We start from the raw sequence: 15,392 nt of genomic DNA, 5'->3' as shown, positions 1-15,392 counted from the left end.
TGATGGTCAACGATGATTATAATAGCTTTATTGACATTATTTCCAGCAACAAAAATCAAAGAGCAGAGAAAACATGGAATGAAAATGAATTATTAAGTAATGATGTTACAAAAATGACTTTGTCAATATTATTCATGATATTAGAAACCTGTTTTTGAAGGTAAAATGATATATATCAAGAAAACTTATGAACACACTTGCTTAGAGATCTTGGCTCAAATGCTTTATCTGAAGTGCTAAGTACCATTACCCACTGCTGGAGAGTGATGGCACATCCCTTTATTCCTCATCTAAAGTACTTACTGTCAGCGTAGCATGTGTATCGAAGGAAACCCAAATCAGAAGCCCCCTATATTTTAATTATCTTTACCAGATACTTTTGAGAGATGCTCCCTGTCCCACTTTCAGGAAGTTAGTGCACTTAACTTCCTTAAGTGCTACTGCACTCCTCTAGGCATTGAGAATTAAAGCCTGAAACAAAAGCCTAAACAATCTACTGCTCTGGTCTTTCATTACTTAACGCAGAAATCAACCAAAATTTTGTCATAAATCTGAAAGATACCTGATTTTATATTCCAAAACTATGAAATATTTGCAACGGTACTGCATAGATGTATGATTAGCATTTGTTTCTAGCCCCTAACTATAATGTCTTTAAAGTTTCCCCCCTGCTAGCCCTTGTCTGGAATGCTATTTTCAGTGCTGTTTACTTCGTGAAGATCACTTTGAAGCAGCCTTCACAGAAGGAAAGATAATTTGGCCCAGTAACGCTCGGATAAGGACTTAAACAGTGTCATTCCATTTAGGGTCTTCAAAAAGTAACTCTGCGATGCTACATAAATCAATGAGCTGTGTCTGCTGTGGAAACCTACAAGACCAGAGAATTTTGATATTAAACTTTCCAGGGAGGTTCATTCAAAGCGATCATTCCCAGGGCGAATTGGCTTCTATGCACTGTTTGGAAATATACTTGGTATATATGTGTATATATATATATTCACACACACATACACTGCAGTGTGTGTCTGCTCTTCCTAACATAGAATGTACTGCACAGTCACTTGGCTGCTGGATTTCAGTGGTGTATCTCATAGGAAATAATGATCTGGTATCTTCAGAAGTCACTGTGGGTTTTGGAGCAAGGCCACAGCCCTAAGGTCCTTAGGGGTTAATGGAGCCACTAAAAAAATCTGCCTTCTGTGAATCTCAGAGTGCTTTACCAATGGAGTGTTACGCTCTCTCTCCCTGGTATGCAACTTTTAAAGCTGCGGCAGTGGCTGGCAAAAGTTTGGCAGACCTGGTGATTCAGGGCCCCGAGCATTTCTGTTCAGACACCGGCTTACAGCCGATCACTGCCCCTGCGCAATGCCACCTCTTGGCCTTTCCAAGGAAGAGCGGCTGGCTGGGGGCGACTTTGAATGAGGGAGCACCGCAGTTTAAATTAGGTGTTGCTTGGTGGTGGTTTATTATTTTTGAGAAGGAGCTGCCGTTTCGCTTTGAGGTGGGGGGGGGGGCAGAAGAAACCCTTTGTTCTTCCTTGAAAAGTATAGCTCCCCTGGGGAAAAAAATAAAATAAAATAAAATAAGAAAAAGAAAGGACCTAATGCGGCTGAGAGGAAAGCGAGAGATTCCCGTGCTAAGCGCACGCAGAGCCATCCATCCGCTCGTGGGATCGGCTTCGCCCCGCCGAGGAAGAGCCGGGCGGGGAGCGCGCAGCCGCCCGCGCCGTCCCGCCGAGGGGCCGCGCTCGGGCGGCCGGAGCGAGCGGGGCCACGGCCCGGGGCGCCCCGCGGAGCCGCCGCGGAAGGGGCCGGGGCCGGGGCCGGGGCCGGGCCGGGGGCGGTGCCCCGCGCCTCGCCGCGCCTCACCTGCGGGCGGCCCCGGCGCAGGTGCGCGGCGGCGCCGCACGGAGCCGGGGCTGAGGCGGCCCCCGGAGCGGCGGGGCTGGGGCGAGGGGCCGCCGCCGCCGCGGTCGGCCCCGCTCGGCTCGGCTGCAGCGGTGAGGAGGGCGGAGGGAGGGACGGTGCTCCCGGGAGCAGAGTCCGGGAGGGACGGACGGAGTGCGAGAGAAGACGACACAGAGACAGAGAGGGAGAGATGGAGGGAGGGGGCGGGCGAAGGCGGGCGGGCGGGGGGGAGGGAGGGAATCACTGATCCGTCGCAGCTTCCCCACTCTCACTCCGCTGCTGCAAGTACTCAACTCTGCCCGTTCTTTGCCTGGACATGTCTTGAGACTGTTGGATCTTTCCCTCCCTTTCTCCTTCCTTTTTATTTTTTTTCCTCCTCTACACCCCCCCTCTTTTTTGCCTTCCCACCCTCGTTCAAATTTAAAACAGCGGATGGGTCGGAGCCGACGCGCAGCGCTGTGGCGATGGGGACGGGCGCCGCGCTTCCTGCGCGCCGGGGCCGCGCTCAGCGCCGGGGCCGCGGCCAGGTCCGCGCTGTAGAGGTGCGTGGGCACGGGGCATCTCTCCTCTCTTCCTAACAGGAGGGGAAAAAACGGGGGGCAAAAAGTGTGCGGGGGTGCACTGAGCTGGAGCACGCTGGGGAGGAGAGCGTGGAGTCCAGCCGCTCTGGTGAGTTCTTTGTTTAATGAGTGTATTATCAGCAGTGTGCTTTTTTCTTTTTTTTTAAAGGATTCAAATGAGAGTTTTCGTGCTCTAGTTAGTTGCGTTAACGGAAACAGGTTGCTTCGGCTTCAGCGCGAAGGTGTTGCGCGCGGTGTGTGCGCGCACACCGAGCGTCCTCCGCGCCGCACGGGCTCGGCAGCGGCTGAGCGCGCGGCGCGGCGCGGCGCGGCGGGTCCCGGCGCAGCGCGGCTCGGTGGCGGCGGCGCGGAGCCCGGGGCGGCCGTGCGCTGTGCCGCGGCGCCCCCTGGCCGCCCGCCGCGGAGCTGCGCCGCCGCCGGGCCCGCGGCTGCCGGGGCGCTGCGCGGCGCTTGGCCCCGGGGGGCTGTCGCCGGCCGCCCGCCTGCGGCAAAAGTTGGCGTTTTCTGAACTGTCTCGGCGCCTGCTGGGGCGGAGAGGGGCCCCCTGCGGCCCCCCGCGCCGATACCCGCGGCTGGAACAAGGCGCGGTGAAGGCGCGCTGCGGCCGCCCCCGCCCGGCCGCGGAGCCGGGATTCCCCGCGGTGGCGTTTAGCGGTCGTTAACCGCGATCGATGAACGGGGAACCCCCGAGGGCTGTTGCGGGGCGTAAGCGCCTAACGCGGGGCTGAGCGGCGCCGGCGCCGCCGCCGCCGGTGAGCAGCGGTGGTTGTTAAAAGGGTCGCGGCGGCCGGGGAGCCCGGTCTCGGGGGAGCTGGCAGAGACGGGTGCTGTTCCCGGCCGCTCGTGCCTTTCCGCGGGCGCGGAGCGGGAAACCAAACGTGCCCCGGCGGCGCCTCCGACCGGACCGGACCGGCGCGGTGCCGGGGGGGGGGGGGGCAGCGCCGGGAGCCCGGTCGCGCTCCGCGGCGTCGCCTGCCGTCGGTGCGAGCGGCGGCGCCGGATCTGTCCCGGTGCCCGGGGCTAATCCCTGTGAGCGAGGACTGCTCGTTTCTGCCGTTTTTCTCCTTTCTTTGGTGGTGTCTCTCGCGCTCCTCTTCAGCTCCCTGCAGGCGGCCAGGCTGCTGCCCGCCGACATCGCCTTTGCCGAGCTGCCCCGCCGCCCCCGAGGGAGGGCTCGGCTACACGTACCGCCCGCCCTGCCGCAGCGGCACCGCCGTCCCGGGGGCTCCGCGGCCGGCAGGAGGGGTTTGTGCTGCCGCTGGGCCGGGACGGACGGGCCGCGCCCCCCCGCGCCGCGCACCCGCGCAGCGCCGCCGAAACGAGTTCCGGCGCGGCGGCCGTCCAGCGCCGCGGAGGAACACGGCGGCGGAGGGCCCCGCGGCGGCGCGCGGCCGGCCCGGCCCGGCAAGCAAGGGAGGGCGGCGCGGAGCGGCGCGGCGCGGCGCGGCGGGCACCATGCGGGGCTGGCCCCGGCCCGCGGCCCCGCCGGGCGCGCAGTGAGGCGAGGCGCGGCGAGGCGACGGGCCGCCCCGCGGGAGGCAGCAGGCGAGTTGGGAGAAGTTTGGTGCGGCGGGAGGGGGGGGCGGGCCGGGCCGGCGGAGCCCCCTCAGGAGCTGAGGCGAGGCCGAGCGCGGCGGGGGGGGAGGGGGCGCGGCGGCGGCGCCCCCCTCCCCCCCCGGGGGGCCGCGCGGTCCCTGCGCCCCGCTGCCCTCGGCGCTGCGGTATGCGGGGCGGGCGGGATGGCGGTGGTCTTTGCCCCTGGAGGCGAAAGGTGTCGGTCTGCGGGCGCCTTTCGCGGGCCGCCGTGGGCTTACTTCGCGGCGTGGCGCAACAGGAGCGGTCGGCGGTGAGCGAGTGTCTCGGCGCGATCCGCTGCCTTTGTCTGCGCCCGAGCCGCGCAGCGCCCGCCGCGGTGCTCGCCGGTTCCCGCGGAGGGTAAAGGCGGGCGCCCGCGGGGGCGCCGTGTTTGACAGTGGCCCTCGCCGAGATCCCAGCAGGCTTCTGCGCTTTTTCTTTGGGGCCGTTCAAACAAAGCGAAGTTGGGCTGGAAAGATGCGCTGCTTAATCTTTTCGCGTGCGGTAGTAACAATGTATCTTAATACCGATACTCTGGTGTGGCAAAAAACTTTTTTTTTGGGGGGGGGGGGGAAGGATGCGTTAATAAATAGCCTTTTAACACTAGTTTTTGCTGCAGTTTCCTTAAACTACTTGCATGCAGGTTGTTTCACAATTCTGTGTCGGTCTAGTTGCATGGGAAATATACCTGTGCTATCATCTCTGCTGTCTTTCTGTGAAAGCTTTATGAACATTGTATATTTCCTATTTACCTGTCTAAATATGTGGAAATATTCAAATGTTTAGTGAGTAAAATGTCTTATCTTAATACTGAAAAACCCTTCATTGCTAAGGTTTTCTGTTTTCTTTGCTCTGGGTGAAATCCTAAGATCTCGCTTTTAAGAGAGACTGGAAGATGAGCTTTTAGTAGTAGCAGTGTCCTGATTTGAATAACTAATATAGGTATGAGAAATAAAAAGTATGAGAGAGAACCTTATAGGACTAAGTTGTCACTGACTTCAGCAAAAGCAAGCTAACAAAAACTCATTTAAAAAGACAAAGATTTGTAACTTGTAATTTAAATTTTTCACTTGAAACTGAGAGCAAGTTAAATGAAACTATTTTGGTCCCTGTAAACTTTAAGTTATCATCTTGCTAAGTTTGGACTGAACTTTTTCACTCACCAGGATTGGAGGTATGCATTTCCTTATATGACTAGTCGATCCAATACACCAGCAAGTAACTATCCTATACGTAAATAGTCAAAATTCTCTCTATGGAACTTTCTTGTGCTTCAGGATTCAGAGTCTTTCTGTGCTGTTTAGATACAGCTGCTATTAGTCACAAGTTGAAACTGTTATGTTAATCTCCATGACAATGTACACTTTCTGAATAACTTACTAGCATTAATAAAGTAACATTACTATCTGCTTTCAACATGTATTAATTTTCTGAATATCAAAGCAAATAGAACCCCCCTAACAAGAAAAAAATAACTTTTGTGTTGATTACAAAAGGTATCACTAAGTTTTTTTGATTGGAAACTTAAGCATGTTAAAACAGTTAAATCTGAAGGGTTTCCAATCAGGCTATATAAATAATTTCTTTTAAGCAATTGAAAGAGTAGGTGTAACTGTTTGGTTAGTGCAGCCCACAAAGCCATGTGATCTGTCTTAGGCTTCTACAAGGGGAACACTGTCATGGCAGTTTAGTTACTGCAGTAATAACAGTAATAACTTTTTGGTGTGTGTGTGCACGCACATCAGACCCTATCGGTTGCATATACTGGTCAAAACTGACCTTTGAAGTTAATTGGTGATGTTTGGACTTGTAAAGGAAAAACAAAAACCAAAAAAACCCACTTTACCTTTGTTAAAAGTTAGTGGAAGTTTTCAGTAGTCAAGCACATTAGAGCCCCTTTTAGTCCTCAGAATGCTCTCTCGTGTTTCCCTAGAGCAGAGTAACAGGCTGTGCTCACAGTCTAATCTGCTAACACAAATGGTGTAGCTTAGTGTTACAGGATGCCCATTTGGACTTATTTGGCAGGTCTCATAGGTAGAAAAAGGGTAACGATGGGACTAAGACTCATTGTAACATAGGGTATCTAGCCTAATTTAGGTTCTTTCTCTACCTGTGATTTTTATTTGATTGGTAGGGGGAGTAAATATTCCGATGCATACTCTCCATTGATACATAATGTAGAAAATAAGGCTTATTTTGACCATTTGTTGTCTTTCTTGGCATTAGGGTTGCAGTATATGTATTTGAGTATTAAAACTTTGAAGTTTTAAACTGTAAACATCAAGGTCTACACACTGTAAGTGTACTGCTAAGCCACACGGTCTTGTATTGGTGCCTTATGTAAATAATCTTCATCGATGAGTCATGAATTTGAGGTCTCCTAGCCCCAATTTGTGGCTACTTTTGCTACTTTTACTATGATGATAGTTCGTATTTCTAAGTTGAGAGTGTTAGTATTTTTTCCATATACAAATGGTGTTACCTGTGTCATGAGTTAAATTTTTTTAAGAAAGTATGTAGTTAGTAAAACCACCATACATATCCCTGCATTGAATGTGCACATAAATAAAGCAAACAGTTGCATTATGTCTTGAAAATGGATGCAGAAAATCCTAAATTGGTGATATTCCAGAGATGATAAAAAAACTTAGGAGTTCAAAGTGTAGCCTTTGGCTAAAATATTTCTGAAATCTAGTCATTTTCGCTCACTGTAATGAGCCATCTGATTCTATATCTAACGCATTACCACTTTGTCTTAACACTTTCATACAGCAGTTAGCTGGTGTTGTTTAGCACTTTAAATATTTATCAAGATTATGTTATATGTTGATTTCTAGATAATCCTACATTAACAATTTTTAGTCTCCAGTAGTTTTCTAAGTAATGACACAGGATGAAACATGTTTAAAATCATAATCTTTAAGCACAGAAATATCTAGCTTTGTTTTTAGTCTCATGTGGCTAACTATCTGTTCAATTGGGAGATACTCTCGAGCTCTAGATTGTGAATCAGCAGATGTATGAAGTTGCTGCTGAGAGTTGGATTCTGTTACTGATAGTTGCATAATCATGTTTAATAGCCTGCATGTTGCCTGTTCTAAGCAGACTCTATACTTGAAGTTATTATAGAAAATAAGCAAAAAGTACTTAAGGTATTATGGCACAGAAAAATATTTACATTAATAGTAAAACCTACACATTTGTTCAATTTAGAGTTTTAGTGAGGAGTTTGGATATCTTAACTTAGTCTAATGCATTGTAGTCTAATGCACATTGTATCTAATGTGCCTGAGATATGAGGACATGATAATACATACAGACAGGTACAATGTTTACATAACAAATACACCACTTTAGATATCTTATTAGCAAATGTTAGTAAGCCTAGGCAGTGAGTTATAGGATGCCACAGCATCAGAGGTCAGGCTAAGAAATGGGCTTCAAAATAAATTACAAAAAAATTCTCAGTGCAACTGAGGAAGAAAATTTCATAGCATAAGTTCTAATCAATACATAAGTAGCTTATATTAACAAAGAGGTCTCAAAAATCCAACAAGCTTGAGTAAAAGAACTAATAACAGCGTCTTAAATACAGAATCAGAATGCATGCTCCTTTCTACTAAATTTTAACAGATTATAGCCCTAAAATGTGTCTTTAATTTGGAGCGAGTGCAAAATGATAGTTGGAAATTCAATGAATTGCATGGTAGCAATCTGTGGAGAATTACCTTGGCTGTAAGAAGAAAACAAGAGGCTCACAGAGAAAGGTCCTGATAGATAGGAAAGACTCTCCTTTCCCTGACTGTACTCCTTCCATTTTTATCTCCTAAATGTTTGTTTTGCCACAGTTTTGGAAGGTTTTCACTGATGAAATAAGATGGTGAGCATTTTTTCTTTGCCACCTGCATTTATCCAGTAGAGCAGAGCTTGTTTCACCTGTCATAGTAGAAGAGCTGTATTGACAGTTATTAACTACACTTTTTTTTTCTTTTTTTTTAGGAAATGTTAATTTATTTAGCAGTATATTCATTCAAGTAAGAGGATGAAGCTCTGCAGACCCAAGTGTCTGTTTATTCCCAGGACAAATCATAGCTTAGGAAAAGAGTAGGTAAGGGAGAAGGGGAGGAATAATATTGTTAACCTGCTGACAGGGTGGTTGTTTCAAGCTGACAGTCTTATTAACAAACACCTTTCCTTCCTCTAGGTGACTTACTTTTAGAAGGTCACGCGCTTTTTATTGCTTGTTATGACCACAGCCTTAATCATGTAATTTAATTGCTAGGTTTGAAAGATGGGCACATGTTTTTTTCTTTTTCCTTCCTAAAAGGTACTGGCGAGGTTATTGTTACTCCTGTCTACTGTTTCCAGTGGCTCTGTGGATCTGAGTCTTAAGTCCTTCTCCAAAATCACTGCCTCACTAAGAGTTGTGACTGAATTTTTAGAATGAACTGTTGACACAAGCAGATTAATTAGCTTTAATACTTTTTAGGAGGCAGAAACAGTCCATAGAATTTCAGCCAGTGTGATTTTTTTCAAGTATCTGAGTAGGTGTGAATTAGGGGAGGGATAAATACTGCGAGAGAAAATGGAAGTGGGGGAGGGAAACAACATAATGTGGTATCTTTTGAGGTGGGGAGAACAGAACCAGTATGAGGGTAGGCATTGAGGAGACGCTGGCAGCAAAGGTGGTGGTGGTGGGGAAACGAGGTAAAATGTGGGAGAGAAAGTCAGGAAGAAAGAAAGAGTACAGTTAGGAATTAGTATGGCTGTGAACTAGTTACATAACAGAGACTGAGCAGGGAAGAAGATGCTAAAGGAGAAATAAGAAAAAATATTTAGAATAAATAAGGAAAGGTGAAAGAAAAGAATGTGTACAACTTGATTAAAATTGTTAAGTCAAGTTAAAGCTAAATTGCTTTCTACTTGCTGGAAATAAGTTTTCCCCCCAATTTTTTTTTTTTTTTTTTTTTTTTTTTTTTTTGAACACTTGGGCTTGTTGGCAAGTGTTCTGAAACTTTGATTTGCTATCCTCTGAGACTTTGGAAGTAAAAACTGGTGCTATAAAATCTGGATGAAGAGAGGGATCCAGAACAGTCTCATTCTTGAGATTTCTGACTTTCTTCCTGTTACAGTCTTGCCTGGATTCAGATATTAGAAACTGTGAACTGACTTCTCTTTCAGAAGGGAAAGCTAATGATGACATGTCTTCATGTCTGTCTTACTGTTCCAGGCTGTTTCCCTGTCTATCGTTTTCTGGAGAGTGTTTAAAAGAAACAAGTCTTAACAGTCCTTCCGGTTATTTTGATAGATTCCTGTTCCCATAGATTATGATGCTAATTTGTTTCAGAGCTGTTCTGAGAGGAGAAGAAAAGAATATGTCTCATCCTCTTTATTGATGGTTTCACAACTTAGTGATGCTTGAGAAGAATGTTTGTTATGATACGCTCTGCCATCCACTACCCTTATAAGGGCAGTCATAGCTGGAAGGAGTACAATGTATGCAAAATACTTCTGTAGTTGCAATTTATATAGTTCTTGTAGCAGGTGCTGAAAGGATATGTTGAAGAATCAAGAGAAAATTAATGATAATTTTAAACCAACTCTTGCAGTTTATTTCAGCATCATTTGACATCAACCATTTAAAAACCTAATGAAATGAGGGAGGAGAATTTTCTGTCGGAAGACAGAATGCTATGCATGCAGTAGAGGACTGGGGTAAAAGCCAGATATGAACTCCAGATTAATTCAGATCTCTCTAATTTGCTCAGTTATAGTAGATGATGCTGACATGTTTCTTTTAACAGTGTTGCTTCATGAAGTGTTTCAAATGAAGTTTATAGCTTTGATATGCTACAGCAAAATGTATATCTTTTTATTATTTAGGCCTACATATTACTTGCAGAAAAGTTTTAAAATATAAGTAAAGACAGAAAAGCAAGCTGAAGCTAGTAGATTGAAGACGTAAATGCTATATCATTAATTTTATGATAAGAAGGTATGTTAATGTATTAGCTGTGAGTTTCTGTAGAAATCTAAAGTATTTTTTGATTATCATTTGTATTTCACTTTGAATAAGTGAGAGGTGATCCTTGGGAAAAGCATACTTCCTCCCTCCCCCCCCACCAGGTTACCCTTCCACAAAACTACTGGATTAGCTTTTTAGAACTGAAATAATTTGTAGGAAACCATCAAGCTAGAACTCCCATGTATTAAGCTGGAATTAGACATTGTGATAATTTAGTTGTCTGTACATGAAAATTAACTTTAACATTAACTGTGTGTGTTCCCATTGCATCGTGATAGTACACCCTAGGCTTTTGGTTTCTGTATTGACATTGTCCAGTGCTAATATTCTTGGGGGGGGGGGGGAGGGAGGGAGGGAGGGTGGGTTTCAAATGTAACTTTTTGCTTTTTAATTGTTCTAAATCACATTGAAACTTTCTGCAAAAAAGGGTGTAACCTAGATATGCTACTTCTAGCTTTCTTGCAAATGTGAGTTCTAAAGTAAGTGTCAAGGTTATTTGAATAATGTTTGCATGGTCATAAGTGTTAACATTTCTTTCTCTTGTTTCAGGTTTTTTTTGTAATTGCTGCCATGGGAAGACACTTGACTGTGCTTTTGCTGCTGATGCTGCTGGTGCAGCATTTTGGAAACTGTGAAGGAAATCAAAGGCCACATCATGCTCCACCAATGCAATTTACACAAGTACAGTACAATGCCACTGTGTATGAGAATTCTGCAGCCAAAACTTATGTTGGGCATCCAGTGAAAATGGGTATTTACATCACAAATCCACTGTGGGATCTAAGATACAAAATTATTTCTGGTGACAATGAGAACTTGTTCAAAGCTGAAGAATATGTTCTTGGAAACTTTTGCTTTTTGAGAATACGGACCAAGGGAGGAAACACTGCTATACTTAACAGAGAGGTAAAAGACCATTACATGCTGACTGTTAAAGCAGTTGAAAAAAATACAAACGCTGAAACGCGCACAAAGGTCAGGGTGCAGGTACTGGATACAAATGACTTAAGGCCTTTGTTTTCTCCAACATCTTATAGTGTTTCTTTGCCTGAAAATACAGCAATAAGGACAAGCATCACAAGAGTCAGCGCAACTGATGCGGATATAGGCACAAATGGAGAGTTCTATTATAGCTTTAAAGAAAGAACGGATATGTTTGCTATACATCCAACTAGTGGAGTGGTAGTTTTGACTGGTAGGCTTGACTACTCAGACACTAAGCGTTATGAGATGGAAATTCTTGCAGTGGACCGTGGAATGAAGCTGTATGGTAGCAGTGGCATCAGCAGTATGGCAAAGCTAACTGTCCACGTAGAGCAAGCAAATGAATATGCCCCTGTAATTACTGCTGTTACACTGGCTCCGTCAGAACTGGACAAGGATCCAACTTACGCAGTTGTAACTGTAGAGGACAATGATCAGGGTTCGAATGGAGAAATAGCATCATTAAATATTGTTGCAGGTGATCCACTTCAACAGTTCAAAACAGTGAGGTCTGTTCCAGGAGGTAAAGAATACAGAATCAAAGCCATTGGTCACATTGACTGGGAGAGCCACCCTTTTGGATACAACCTTACCCTTCAAGCTAAAGATAAAGGAAACCCTCCCCAGTTTTCGTCTGTAAAAGTTATTCATGTAACATCACCACAATTTAAGTCTGGTCCTGTCAGATTTGAAAAAGAAGTGTATAGAGCTGAAATAAGTGAATTTGCCCCTCCAAGCACACCTGTGATAATGGTAAAAGCTCTGCCTAGTTACCCACATTTGAAATATGTCTTTAAAAATACGCCAGGCAAAGTAAGATTCAACATAAACCCTCATACTGGCCTTATTACCACCTTAGAACCAATAAAAGCACAATATTCATCCCATTTTGAACTTGAAGTTGTGACAAGTGACAGAAGAGCCTCTGCAAAGGTATTCATTAAGATACTAGGCATGAATAGCAATCCTCCTGAATTTACTCAGACATCCTATAAAGCCTCCTTTGATGAGAATGTGCCAATAGGTACTAGTGTCATGAGAGTAAGTGCACAGGATCTTGATGAAGGGGAGAATGGCTATGTGACCTATAGCATTGCAAACCTAAATCCTTTGCCATTTGTGATTAACCATTTCAGTGGGATTATTAGTACCTCAGAAGACTTGGATTATGAATTGATGCCGAGGGTTTACAATTTAAGAATCCGCGCCTCTGATTGGGGTATACCGTATCGTCGAGAAGTTGAAGTTCCTGTAACTATTATTTTAAATAATTTGAATGACAATATACCGCTGTTTGAGAAAATCAATTGTGAGGGAACAATCCCCAGGGATCTTGGTGTTGGAGAACAAATAACTACTGTATCTGCTATTGATGCTGATGAGCTCCAGTTGGTGAGATATCAAATTGAATCTGGCAATGAACTGGATTTATTTAGCTTAAATCCAAATTCTGGGGTGCTTTCACTCAAGCAGTCGCTAATAGATGGCCTAGGTGCTAAAATGTCTTTTCATAGCTTGAAAATTACAGCCACAGATGGAGAGAACTTTGCAAAACCATTGTATATCAACATAACTGTAGCTGCCAGTCGCAAACCAGTCAACTTGGAATGTGAAGAAACTGGTGTTGCCAAAATGCTGGCAGAGAAGCTCTTACAAGCAAATAAGTTGCACAGTCGTGGCGAAGTTGAGGATGTTTTCTTTGACACTCACTCCGTGAATCTGCATGCACCTCAGTTTAGAAGTGCTCTGCCCAGTAGCATTGAGGTAAGAGAAGACCAGCCTGTGGGCTCCAGCATAATACTCATGAATGCCACCGATCTCGACACTGGCTTCAATGGAAAGCTAGTGTATGTTATCTCTGGAGGTAACGAAGATAGTAGTTTTATTGTTGATATGGAGAAGGGAATGCTGAAAATTTTATCTCCCCTCGACCGAGAAATAAGAGATAAATATACTCTGAATATTACTGTCTATGATCTTGGAATACCACAGAAGTCTGCCTGGCATCTTTTAGATATAAGAATTTTGGATGCTAATGACAACCCACCGAAGTTCCTACAAGACAGCTATTTTGTTGAAGTGCGTGAAAACAAAGAGCTAAACAGTGAAATTATTCAAATTGAAGCCACTGATAAAGATTTGGGGTCTAACGGAGAAGTGAAATACTCTCTTCTTACAGATACAGACAAGTTTACTATTAATGCTGTGACAGGAGTTGTGAAAGTTGTAGGGGCTTTGGATCGTGAAGAACAGCATGTCTATTTCCTGAAAATAGAGGCTAGGGACCAACCTACTGAAGAACCTCAATTATTTTCAACAGTTATTTTAAAAGTATCTGTAGAAGATGTTAATGACAATCCCCCTAAGTTTATTCCCTCAAATTATCATGTGAAAATTCGAGAAGATCTTCCAGAGGGAACTATTATTACATGGCTAGAAGCCTATGATCCCGATTTAGGCCAGTCAAGTCAAGTACGATACAGTCTTCTGGACGGTGGAGATGGCACCTTTGATGTTGATAAACTAAGTGGAGCAATACGTATTGTGCAAAGACTGGATTATGAAAAGAAACAGCTTTATAACCTGACTGTGCGGGCCAAGGACAAAGGGAAACCCATTTCATTGTCCTCTACGTGTTACATTGAGGTTGAGGTAGTTGATGTAAATGAAAATTTGCACCCTCCACGGTTCTCTATCTTTGCAGATAAAGGCTTTATAAAAGAAGATGCTCCTGTTGGTTCATCGGTAATGACAGTATCTGCTTATGATGAGGACACAGGACGAGATGGGGAGATTAGATATTCCATCAGAGATGGATCTGGTACAGGAGTTTTCCGAATAGATGAAGAAAAAGGTAAGGTAACTTTTATGTTCTACATCAGATAACATAGCAAAAAAGAGATAAGAGGAGTTGTGTTGTCCCTGCTGAGATAATTCAGTTAGGACCAAAAAAGTCATCAGTGATGTGTATAGTCTTTCTTATCACTTTAGTGAAAGTGCGCGCATGCAAATGAGCACTCACACACTCACTTGAGAGGCACTTTTCTTCCATTGTCCTCATTTGTATCCAGCATACCTGAATTAATTCTTGGATCTTAGAATTTCTACCACCCAAGAGGAATTCTGTAACTTGAAGTTTTGCATCATACAGGCAATGTTGTTTTGTGGATATTGGGGGTGTGGAGTTAAGGGAGTAAACTACTTTCCCCAAGGATTGAATTCTGGGATTTTCATGCTTTTTAATCTTAAACTACATCAGTGTTGCTTCATTTACTAGGAGTATGCAGGTGTCTGATACTGCCATACTTGCTGGTTTTGACAGTTATATTTTAAAGCTCTAATAAAGTGACCAGTTTTATGATAATAAGTAGTGTCGTCTTCACGGAAAGGTTCCTGTCAAACCAAGCATGGATGCAGCCTTTACATGGCTTGTGTAAATGAAGCAGACTGAAATGTTGACTTGATGCATAAACTGAGAGGCAACTGTGAGAATTATTCCAACATCATATACTCAGGAGAAACATCATTATTTTTTCAATAAGATTCTAATGACGTCTAATATTTTGGTTGCACATCTGTGTAGTTACATATTCATTTTATTGTTTCTAGAAAACAAAATATGCAAAATACTGTTTTCATAAAAGCAGCATCTTCAGAACAGTGACTGAAGACTATTTTCTTTTGTGCCATAATATACAAATATTGTAAGTTTCTGATAAAAATAGAGCGCTGGTATCATGCTACTATCTATCTAAGCTCCATACAATAAATTCAGGAAGAATCTTGTGCAGAATTCTGCTGTGGGTTATATATATTTAAATAATCTCATAACTGATTGCTGTTTTGCAGGAAATAACTTGTAATTGGAAGTAAAAAATAGTAGTCGTGTCTGATTCATCCAGTAGACATTCTGTGGGTTTTACATGCGTAATAAGTGTGAACGCGGGTAATATGGACTTACAAAGTCCATTCACTCTTCAAAGTTTAAGAGAATAAACTGTTACTTGCAGTATTTTTTCTTCTAGAATAAACTGTTACTTGCAATATTTTTTTCTTCTATACAAAGTCAATTATTAAATACATAGCTTATGTTTAAAGAGCCAACTCTAGAGCTTCAAATGAAGCATCGCTTCTCTTAGCTTTGCTTTTAACAAAGCACATAGTTAAGATTATGGAACAGGTTTTCTGAAAATGGAGACTCACGTTCTTTCAAAGATTTAGTGTTTTCTCCTCTAGTTTTTCGTATTGTACAGGCTGTTCATTTGCGTATCACTTTGCCTGTCTTTTAATGTAGTTGTGTTCAAGTTTATTGTGCATTTT

General features: G+C 44.4%; 1 protein-coding gene across 8 annotated transcripts in view; it reads left to right on the top strand.

Moving 5' to 3' along the window:
- Positions 1 to 1,591: 1,591 nt before the first annotated feature.
- The window catches only part of FAT1 (FAT atypical cadherin 1), a 112,462-nt gene continuing 98,661 nt past the window's right edge, over positions 1,592 to 15,392 (top strand). For 5 of the 8 annotated variants that reach the window (XR_010389053.1, XM_064511069.1, XM_064511068.1 and 2 more), the window contains exons 1-2: positions 1,592 to 1,999; positions 10,638 to 13,926. Coding sequence is in view for 7 of the 8 variants with exons in the window: in XM_064511069.1 (XP_064367139.1) it covers positions 1,604 to 1,999; positions 10,638 to 13,926 (3,685 nt within the window). In the remaining variant the exon portion in view is untranslated. Of the gene's footprint in view, positions 2,000 to 2,125; positions 2,577 to 3,777; positions 4,034 to 10,637; positions 13,927 to 15,392 lie in introns of those variants that run through there. The other 3 variants (XM_064511070.1, XM_064511071.1, XM_064511072.1) reach the window with 3 other exon arrangements.

This window comes from Dromaius novaehollandiae, chromosome 4, assembly GCF_036370855.1.
Source record: "Dromaius novaehollandiae isolate bDroNov1 chromosome 4, bDroNov1.hap1, whole genome shotgun sequence".
In the NCBI taxonomy this organism is placed as follows: domain Eukaryota; kingdom Metazoa; phylum Chordata; class Aves; order Casuariiformes; family Dromaiidae; genus Dromaius; species Dromaius novaehollandiae.
Note: the sequence above shows the minus strand (reverse complement) of the source record. Positions and strands in the feature narration are given on the sequence as shown.